The sequence below is a fragment of the Chaetodon auriga genome, chromosome 4 (assembly GCF_051107435.1).
Source record: "Chaetodon auriga isolate fChaAug3 chromosome 4, fChaAug3.hap1, whole genome shotgun sequence".
Lineage (NCBI taxonomy): Eukaryota > Metazoa > Chordata > Actinopteri > Chaetodontiformes > Chaetodontidae > Chaetodon > Chaetodon auriga.
In genome coordinates this window covers 14989714-14999987 of record NC_135077.1, presented here as the reverse complement: position 1 = coordinate 14999987, position 10274 = coordinate 14989714, and the positions used below count along the sequence as shown (strand labels likewise).

General features: G+C 39.5%; 1 protein-coding gene across 1 annotated transcript; it reads right to left on the bottom strand.

The window, feature by feature from the left end:
* Positions 1-944: 944 nt before the first annotated feature.
* On the bottom strand, positions 945-7208 carry grap2b (GRB2 related adaptor protein 2b). The gene is made up of 7 exons (XM_076728835.1): positions 7105-7208; positions 6409-6496; positions 5049-5140; positions 4671-4793; positions 2635-2794; positions 2393-2497; positions 945-1519 (listed from the first exon to the last, which is right to left on the bottom strand). The coding sequence occupies exons 2-7, from the start codon at positions 6484-6486 to the stop codon at positions 1334-1336; spliced, it is 744 nt and encodes a 247-aa protein (XP_076584950.1). The 5' UTR covers positions 6487-6496; positions 7105-7208; the 3' UTR covers positions 945-1333.
* Between the last annotated feature and the right edge of the window lie 3066 nt (positions 7209-10274).

Below are 10274 nucleotides of genomic sequence, written 5' to 3'. Positions count from 1 at the left end.
GTGTATCCAAATGTCATTTTACACCTCACTATCTCAGTGTGATGATACCCAAGGAGCGTTGCGTTCACTGACGTTTTAGAATTTGCGTCATGTAACAGAAACATGAAGTGGCCTGTCCTGTGTGGAGCTTTCTGCAGGATCTCTCTCTGAAAGATATAAATATAGATGCATGTAGCATCATGTGTTTTCTGTTGCACAATTTTCCTTTTGTTTACTTTTGTCTTGTGAAATCCTGGTAAATGACATTTTGACAGACCTGTTCAGTCTTCTGGGTATGAGGATGTGTCATTTGATCACTAGTTACTTTGCAAGTCAAGTTATTAACACAGCATACATTCAGCTGCTAAAGAATGATGTTTTTTGATGTTTACACATTAATATATCAGTAACAATATTGCAGTAATATGCAATAATATATTCTGCATAATGAGTGCTTTTATTTCTAGCTTAGTTTAAGTACATATTAATGCTAGTAATACTTCACTTTTCACTTCATGTTACCTCTGTTCTTTCACTTAATGCAGCTTTTCTGCACTTTTATGGCTATTTGTGCTGAATTAAAAGATCTGAATACTTGTTCCACTAGTGGTTGCAAGTAGACATTGATTTGTTTCGAGGGGTCACAAGTCAAAAAAAGATGGGAATTACTGAAATGGAAGGCCAGAAGAGAACAAGGTTAAAAGTAAAGAGATGGTTGTAGAGAGAAGAAGAAAGGAAATAGGAGAGGAGAGATGATAAGAAAAGAGTCACAGACAGATGAGAGGTGAGAAATGAAGAGAGGAAACAATCCAGATATTTGGATCGGACAGATATGGATAATCTATGTTTTTTTTTTTTTTTTCCTGTATTCAAAAAGCATTATGGACTCTCAGTATATTGGAATGATAATGTCCATCTTTACTTTATTTTGAAATTAAAAATAAAACACTTCAAAAATAAATGTTCCATTCATATCTTGTATATTGTAGGTTTCATTTATATCAAACATTCAGACCAAATTGAGTAAAAGAAAGGATAGTTGTGTTATTACAGCAGGTAGCTACAGTACAGTACATGTTATGTGTTTCAGTCACTTTGTAAAAGGAGATGTCACTATTTCAAATTCCCCATCTTTACGATTAATGTCTAATAAACACATTTTCTGATATTGACCTCAATAGATACTCTTTATGTGATGATTCTTTAAATTTATAAGCCAAACAGTTGTTCTATTGCCTTCTGTTGCTAGTTCAGGGTTGTAACTTACAGTAAATTACAGTAAAGTTGCAATAGTTAACATTAGATATATGATGTATTTATTGTAATATCATGTTTCTGTCTAGGTGTGTTCCTCTCAGATGGGTTGGGTGTAGTTGGAGGGGAACAGGCCTGTCTTGCCCCTCAGCTGGCCTTTCCACCAGGCCCGGTCGGAGCAATCCAGAACCTTGATGATATCGCCGACGTTGAACTCCAGCTCGTCCTTCTCCTCGGCGTGGAAGCTGTACAGAGCTCTGACCTGCATCGTGGAGGAGGCTTTGTGCTGGGCACAGAGGAGGAGGACGCACAGGACGACACACAGACAGACCAACGAACAGATACTCAAACAAAGTGTCACTGAACTTTACAGGTACGATATTAGAACTGCATTTTAACTCTCTGCTTCTTATGTGCTGAGATTTCTAGACAGCGTCATACCAGGATGAAAAAAGGGTCAATAAAGTAATGAGAATGGTGGGCTTTTGTTTTTGCAGCTGCTTTTAAGCTCTTTTCTTTTCATGTTGCAATAATTCATTCAGAGTCATGATCTGAATCCTGTTTTGTCATCTTGAGGTTGCAAAAGCGATCACATACTGTTGCTGTTGGGTTGATGAATTGGCAGTGAGCTACCATGCAAAGTGCTGGTCTGACCATCAGGAACAATTTAGGGTTGAGTGTCTTGCCCAAGGACGCTTTGACATGTGGACAGGTGAAGGTGGGGCTCCAACCGCCAACCCAGTGATTAATGGATAACCCACTCCACCACCTGAGCCGCCACAGCCGCCACTTTTTTCATAGTTTCCAGATAAATTGAACAATTTCATGCTTCTTTATTTATTAGATAATGTCATCAACATGCTTAAAGAGGATTTTTTTTGGCTCCTTAGACGTTGACACTTTGGAGATACCCAACAACAGATCAAATTTACAGTCGAAGTCATCTAAGTACTGTAGCCAGCTTTCATATACACACACACCTGCAAAATACACATAACCAGAAAATCTCAAATAGATTTGATTTTTATTTTCTTCTATGCCTACATATAGAGAAAGACACGCAGTACGTAAACACAGTCATTCAAACAAAGAGCGTGCATATACTCTGCGCGTACTAGCCGTGTATGCACAGAGAGACAAACACAGTACTGCTAAGTACCTGTCGCGGTGCAGTTGCAGGTGCAGGTGCAGGTGCAGGGGCAGGTGGGAGTGGACAGCCGGAGAGTGGAGGAATGGGAAGAGGTGAGAAATCGTCTCGCCTTTGCTGTTGGGACACAAAAATTTTTTTTTCTTCTTCTGCTGTTTGAAACACAGTTCTAAACGTGAAAATGTTCACTACGACAGACTGTATTACAGTGAGTGGACATTTCTTTCATGGGGCTCCATGAGTAGGTTTCCTACCTGCTGTGTCTCTCGTAGGAATATCTCAGTCTGCTTGGAGATGGAGTGCTCTTTGTAATGTTCCACCAGCTTGTTGAGAGAGGGAAACCTTTCTGACCAGAGATAATACTGCCCTCTGCTGTCCCGCATCACTTTGAAGTGCTGCACATCTGTTGCATGTCTACATGGAGTAAAGTACAGAGAATGGTTTATTTTTCTTTGTATGCCTTTTCTTGTGTCATTAAGACCCCAAAACAATATTTAAAAATTCTATATCCATCTCACTCTGTAAATGAAACCTGTATTACATGAGTACAAACACTGATTGTCTTTTCACCTGCTCTTACAGTGTACTACACTACACTGTAAACTCAAAGTACACAGAGTGTGTAATATGAGGTTTTTATTTTATTTATTCTAAAAGGTCACATTTAGGCTTCTGCATTTTTTTATTCTCTTGTTCCTGAACAAACATGTTCACAGTCTTACCACAGCCAGACAGAAGCACCATGCAAATGAGGATAAGCACAGGATGTGACAGAAATTAATGGACAGCACCAAGGTGCTCTAGTATACATGTGTATATATGGGTTGTGGCCCTGTGTGTGTCCCATGTTGCACCATCATCCAATAATCATATAGTCCTCCTTGGAATTCATTACAGAGGAATAGAGAATTGCGCTGCTGCTACGTGATATGACCTTACAAAGCTCTCTCTCACTCTCGCTCTTGTCTTCTGCACATCTCCAAAATTTTGCGTTTTCTCCTCCTACCGTTATTTGCTTTGGGCGTCACAATGTTTGCACATATCAAACACGCGTGAGCTGAAATTTGCATGGCTTTGACGGAGCCGTTAGTTATATTTTCTGTTGGTGTGGCTGGTGGTGGTTACACAAATAACCTTATCACCAAGTTCTTTAGCTGAGCCTCCCTGTTGCTGTCTTTTCCCACAGTTTGATAGTGGTGCTTTCATTCAGACCTGCAAAGGAACACTGGCGTCATAGGTGTCGGGTTACTAAAAGTTAATGCACGCCTTCAGCCAATCAGAGCTGGGAATTCTCAGTGGTATGTGTATGCATCCATAACAGTGACATGACAAAGGCCCGAGGCTATCATTTTAGAAATCAAATCCCACAAAATCTTGTAAATTCTTTGTCCAAACAACGGTAAATTAACCGAAGGTATTTCAATTTTCATTTGTCCAAAATGTTTATGTCTTGCTTGTTACAAAGCATCACATTTGCACGGATCAGTCTACCTGCTGCTCATCGTCATGTTAACCCTAACCATCTGCACTGTCGCTGAATGGGCAGCCTTTGTCGGAAGCCTTGAAGCTGCATATTTATTTAGTCAAATAATGTCAGTCAGTGGGTGAATTTAGGCACTCTGAGGAGCTCTAGCTAACTCTATAGCCATGACATCACACACTCATTGTCACGTTGCTGCAGGCAAAAAAGTTTCTCAGGAAGACAGTGCAGCTGCTGGTGGAAGTGGCATGAGATGAGAGAGACATGTTGTCTGAGAAGAACAAAACAGCGAGATCACTGAGAGACATTTGTTGGCATAGTTATGAGTTCTCCTAAAACAAATCTTGCTTTATTTTTGATAGTGATGGCTGAAGAGAGACAGGAAAGGCGGTGACATGTAGCCAAGAACCTGGACTAGAACTGAGCCTGAACCGCTGCAGTGAGGGCTCAGCCTTTAAGCACGGTACACCCTTTTCCAGGTGAGCTACCTGTGCGCCCCAAACATGGTTATTTGAGAAAAATGTTTAATTGCAAAAGCCTTTGTGGCAGGCAGACTACATTTAATAAAGTCTGAAATTGAAACTGGATACTAGAATGCCTATCATTCTGTATATGCTAATGCTAGTATCTGTGGGTACCAACACAATATCAAATTTGCCACCAATATACTGAAAATGTATGTACATGTTGGGCATCAACGAAAAAAAAAAACAGTTTTAACTGTTAGCAGTCATCAACCACACAGATTACACTCTCAAATCTTAGCTAGCTGGACAATATTAATGCTATACAGACACACAGTGAAAGCACCTGACAGAGATGGAGAAGTCACCCGGGGCTGCGTTTTTGCTGCCCCGTATGAGGAAGTCTCCCACCGACTGTGACATCAGCTTCTCCTGAGCGTCGCTGCGGCTGAGGTCCTCCTGGTACCAGCTGGAGTCGTGGAGAGGGCAGCAAATTAGCTTTCACAGGTGTAACAAAGCCCTCTGAGTCATTTATCTTAGAGGGCGATGTGATGACACATTTTAAACTCGGGCAACAACATCAAGCATTTTCATCTACAAAAATCGTTTTCTCATGAAGCTTCATGTTGTTTCCTTTCATGTGAAATTGCCTGTCAGCCTCTAAATAGATCATGTCTGTCTCTGCATTTGTTTCTCTTTCATCTTCTCTCTCTGAGACTTTTACCTGGGCAGATAGATGTTAATGAAGTTTTGGGGTACAAACCCCTCCACTCCATTGAGTTCTGCTTTGTACCAGTTGCCAGTGGTCTGCAGAATCTGAAACAGTGGGACACAATCAAGATGAATATTCTACACAGCATTGTTTTAACATAATACTGGGTCGGAGGTACAACAGAAATGAAATCAGTTCTATAAGTATAGTCACATTTTGTGCTGCAGATAGAGGTTATTCAACAATGTCAAGCTAATGATTCTCTGGTCTGATTTATCGGCTGGTCACAGGACAAAAAAAATATTTTTTCCTGGGTGTTACAGTCCCTGGAGGAATATGAACATATGTATCTGTATTTTCTTCAATAAAGCGAAGACAACAAGGCAAAGCAAAGTGTTCATTGTTGGCTTAAAACAAGTATCCAGAGAAGAATTTTGTTGAAATCAATTAGTAAAACTGGCAAAGATATGACTTAGATCAGGAAATATCTCATCAAGATACTGGGTGCCGGTTTCCTTCCTCCACCTACAAAAACCACTACTGTAAACGAAAAACTATTTTTGTCAGGCTAATGATTAGTTTGCATGTGTGCGTGGGTGCGTGTGTGTGGATTGGGTCTGTGGCTGAATGGTTTTTTCTTGCATTTCATCTTTCCTCTTTTCTATTGTTACTGTTGTACTTTCTTGTATTTCTGACCTGTTTTTTATTAAGTACAGTTAAGTACCGTGCCGTTAAGTTACTGCATTCCATTTTAATGTGGGGCACAATGAGCTTTATGTGCACCTGAAATGAAAAGACTAGAATTGAGAGAATTTGCATGTTGGATGTTTTCATTGTTTTTAATATACACTGCATGTTCCAACAAATCAGAGTACACTGTTCATTAGTTGGATGAGTGATTAAGGGTGAAGGATCAGATCTATAAGCATCTCTGTCAATTAAGAGGGACGCAAACACGTGAGGTTAGAGTCACAAGCTTTGTCCATCTGCAAAACACACACAACTTGTTACACTTGGGTTGCTGGATTCACTTTGACAGAGAAGTGAAAAATATTTGCACTCTGCACTTGAATGCTGTTACTATACTTATCACTTAGAATATATACAGTTTTAGCTGTTGGTCACTGCATGGATATTTACTCGTACTTTCTCTTTGCTTTTTGTAACACCATTGATTTCGTTGCAATCACTGTGCAAATCGGAAATAAACTCGTATTTGAGCAGCAGGATGCAGTTTCACAACACATTTTCATAACCTGCCGCTAGCACAACACCAACAGTCTGTAATTTGAATGTTTTTCATGTTGGGAGCCATCCAGAACTTGAAAAGTGAATGTTTGGCGTGTGTGTGTGTGTGTGTGTGTTCCTTCACCTTCAGTTGCTCTCCCCTTCTGAAGCTGAGCTCATCATCAACAGTAGCTTCAAAGTCATACTTGGCCGTAGCCTCCATGGAGAATCAGCTAAAGAAAGGTGGGCAAGATAAGAAAAGTTTATTGTCCAGTACTTTGCATGAAATGGAAATTTGCCTGTGGCATTTTGGTAGCTAGGATACATGTTCAGCAACAACAGTGGTGTATTTTATTATGTCTATGTTAGACGAATGGCAAAGGTGTTACATCTTATGCAGAACAACAGCCCAATACCCACTGTTAGACTGTATACTGTATAGACTGTATAGACTTGAAATACCGGGATTAAAGAGCAGTTTATTGATTGATTAAACAGCCAGCCTGGACATCTTAATCTATCCATATTTTCATTTGTTTATTATATTTTCTGTTTATCTCTGTTATCTACAGGAACACCATCCTGGTTTGTGCGGTCTGGAAGCATCACAAAAAAGTGCTTTCACCTGTCTTTCAACCTCTTTCATTTTACTTTTACGCATATTAAAGAGACAAATTTGGCAGATGAAACCAAGAAATTTGGCAGATGAAACCAATAAACCATCACAAGCTTCAACATGACTCAGTGTATTTCGTGGGACGTGGATGGATGGAGTAAGCCACAGTTCAAAATGACAATCCGCTGCTGTTTGTGGAAGAGACAGAAACATCGTGCTACTCACCTTGCATGTGTTGTTCTCCCCGCAGAGCTGAGATCGTACAGTTTATCAAGAGAGGTGACAAACTGCTGTCGGCTCACAGGAAGCACAGTCACACTTCAGCTGCCACTGAAAACACTCTCCGTCACTGCTGACCACTTGCACACAGTCACAGGAACTCAAACTGAAATAGATACTGGTGCAAGACGTGCACAAAAGGATTATCACTTGCATACACGGTTTGAAAGTAACTGCAGTAGAGCATTCACAAGCCACTGTTATTGGTTCATATAAATAACCAATAACCAATAATAACAGACAAAATGAGTTGGGGAAAAAAAAAAAAAAATTACACTTGCTGGTGTTTTCCAAAGCTCCAATGAAAGTTTAAAAGCAATAAATAAACCAACTGAAAACACATCTGAAAGCTACAGAAAGAGCTATTAAGTAGACCTTGATTTTGTTTATTTATTTATTGTCAAACTATTACTTCCATCTTAATCTAAAAAGAACATATCAACAAAATGAAAGTTACGTCAAATCTGCTCATGCTGATCTAGTTAACTACTCTTTGGGAATTCGTAATTTATTAACCAAAACAAAAAAGGTGCAATGTGAGATCAACAACCTGACACAGCAGTGCTAATCATTCAGATCAAACAGACTGCACATTCATAAGAAACAGGGAAGCACTTCCCTTTTCTGAATCAAACATGCAGTACAAGTTCCATCTATTGCACCAGTCCACTTCACTTCATTGGTGTCCAAAACAGGAAGTTTAGTTCCTGTCAACAAATAGAATTTGCCTCGTGATGATGATGATGTGGTAATGATTCACATTTAAGATTTCTTCAGTAGGTGACAGTCGTTGTCGTAGAGTAAGTGCTTCCTTTGTTGTTTGTTGAACTTGTTTGGTTGGGTCTTGTGGTTTGTGTGCAGCGTCCAGCTGCCAGTTCATCTGTATTTAGGTGTGACAGAATCAAGTACTACTTTAATCCTCCAGGTTCCCTGCTCACCCCTGTGGAAAACCTGCCATTAATTGAACATGGCAGGAGATGTGGACAGTCCGAGAAATCCAGTATATCTGCCGCTACAGCTTTTTGTCTTTAATAATCCCTCTGTGACATAAACTGTAGTAGACATAGTTTCAAATATCTAAACAGGTGAAGTCATCTACAGTATACTTGTGGTAACAATGTCAAATGTAAGGGTTCAATCTTGCTGTAGTGATTGTATTTGCCACATGATGGCAGCAGAGTACAAGACAAAATCTGAATATTTGCTATTCAGATATTCAGCACAGACACACATTTTTCCCAGTCTCACTAATATGCAGAGGTTGACATTGCAGGGCATGAATTATGGCTGTTTTTAATCAGGGTTAAGTCATTAGGGTTTGACTGGATCTGAGGTATTAATACTGTATTTGCAAGACAGGCATGTGATGCGTCTTTTTGCACTTAGTAAAGTGAATTAATATGTCTTAAATAACACAAACACCGTTCAGATGGACATTATTTGCCCACATCACGGCACATTTTTTCAAGGAGACAAGGACACCATCTAACACCAGTTTGAGGTGGTGGGAAAAAAGTGGTCTGTTGCTGTTGTGTATATCAAGCCCCCTACAATAACAGCGTCAGCATCTTTCTTTGTTGTTGATTTTGATAAATCTTGCATATTACTCAGGTTTATAATTTCATAAATATGTAAGACGCATTTGTGGTTAATAGAGTTAATAATAAACAAGTCTTTAGTAACACCTGAATTCGCTGTAATTGTGAAGGGTTTTCATTTCTGCACTTGAAGAGCCAAATCAGTTTGCTTTAGCACCAAGTCACTGCAAGACTTTTTGTGAGTTGCTCTGACCATCATTTAATTTGTTTGGTTTGACAGGTGAGAGCAATAATACCAAAGGCAGTATCCCATCAGTGCAGTGATTTCATGCTACTTGAGTTTGCTGTCATTGCTCTCACCTGCTCAAACCAGGTAATGGCAGGGCTGAGAGGAATGACAGTACTATGTAAAACAACTGCACGACAAAACATGGATTTTCGAGAATGAAGAGAAAGATGTTATCAAATGAACCCTTAGTAATGCTTGGAAAGCCTAGTATTGAAATTTAATATTGACACTGGCAGCTCTGTGAGGCTGTACCTGGGCACAGTGCTGCTTTGTGTGTAATGCTATTTTTTCAAAAATGCTAAATAATCACAGTGACTGCTGTTTGTAAGTTAGAAATGTGTATGCCATCAGACATGCAATGCCTTTTATATGAATGTAGCTATCCTTTCTGAAAGTATTGGGCCAAACCTAAGATTCTGCAGAGAACTGCAGCCAAGATGGCGCCATCTGTACGTAAGTTATAACGGCGAAAACACAGAAGACAAGCGGAAGATGACCATATCACTCTCTAACTTTAAAGGAGAAAACATCTTTCTGTGGATTATTATCATGTTATGGACTAAATATGTTTCTTACAGTGGACCATCTGAACCTTTGTCGATGTTACCAGACATTTCTGTTGAAGTGTTACTGATCTGTGGATCACCGAGGGACGGAATCGGTGAGTTTCTTCAATGTTGCATCAGTTTTAAAATTGGTTTTTTGTCTACTGTTGGCCTTTATTGTTCTTCCTGTAGTGACTATATCTTGAAATGGTTTGCAGCGATTGATTCATGAGTATCTAAGTTTTCTAATGGTGTATAGTATGAGTATAAATGTAAATGTAGTGTTTGTGTCAATAGACAAGAATAACAATAAACAATATTAAAACACTTCAAAGGCCCACCCGCGGGCTACAGTTACAGGAACTGGATATATTTTTTAGATGGTGTATTTTGATTTCCCCGTCACCAAATTTCTTTTTGTCAGAAGGACCTTGCAGATTTCCAAATGACGATGACCAATGTAGTACAAGACATGTGCTACTCCATGAGACTTCTGCCTTGAAAGCCATCTTTCATGTGTATTCATCTAAATTAACCCAACACAACAAATAACACTGTCCCACTATGTTTCATATTGTAGAAAACAAATTGTGATCACACCTGTAGTTAAGTGTCATGAATACAAATATATGGCGGTGAAGGATGTAGGAAGGAGGTGGTATAGTGTTTTATAAAAGAAACGCATGAAAACGAGAGTAGCGGGGCAGATGTGGGAGCAGCTAAGAAAAAGAATAAGAGAAGACA

Bases quoted from the DNA above. Each gene is read 5' to 3' on its own strand.
- grap2b (XM_076728835.1), bottom strand. From the start codon at position 6,486: ATGGAGGCTACGGCCAAGTATGACTTTGAAGCTACTGTTGATGATGAG. The intron at 4,794-5,048 runs GTAAAAGTCTCA...CCACGACTCCAG, and splicing joins ATTAACATCTATCTGCCCAG to CTGGTACCAGGAGGACCTCA. The intron at 1,520-2,392 runs GTACTTAGCAGT...CTCTGTGCCCAG, and splicing joins CTGCAACTGCACCGCGACAG to CACAAAGCCTCCTCCACGAT.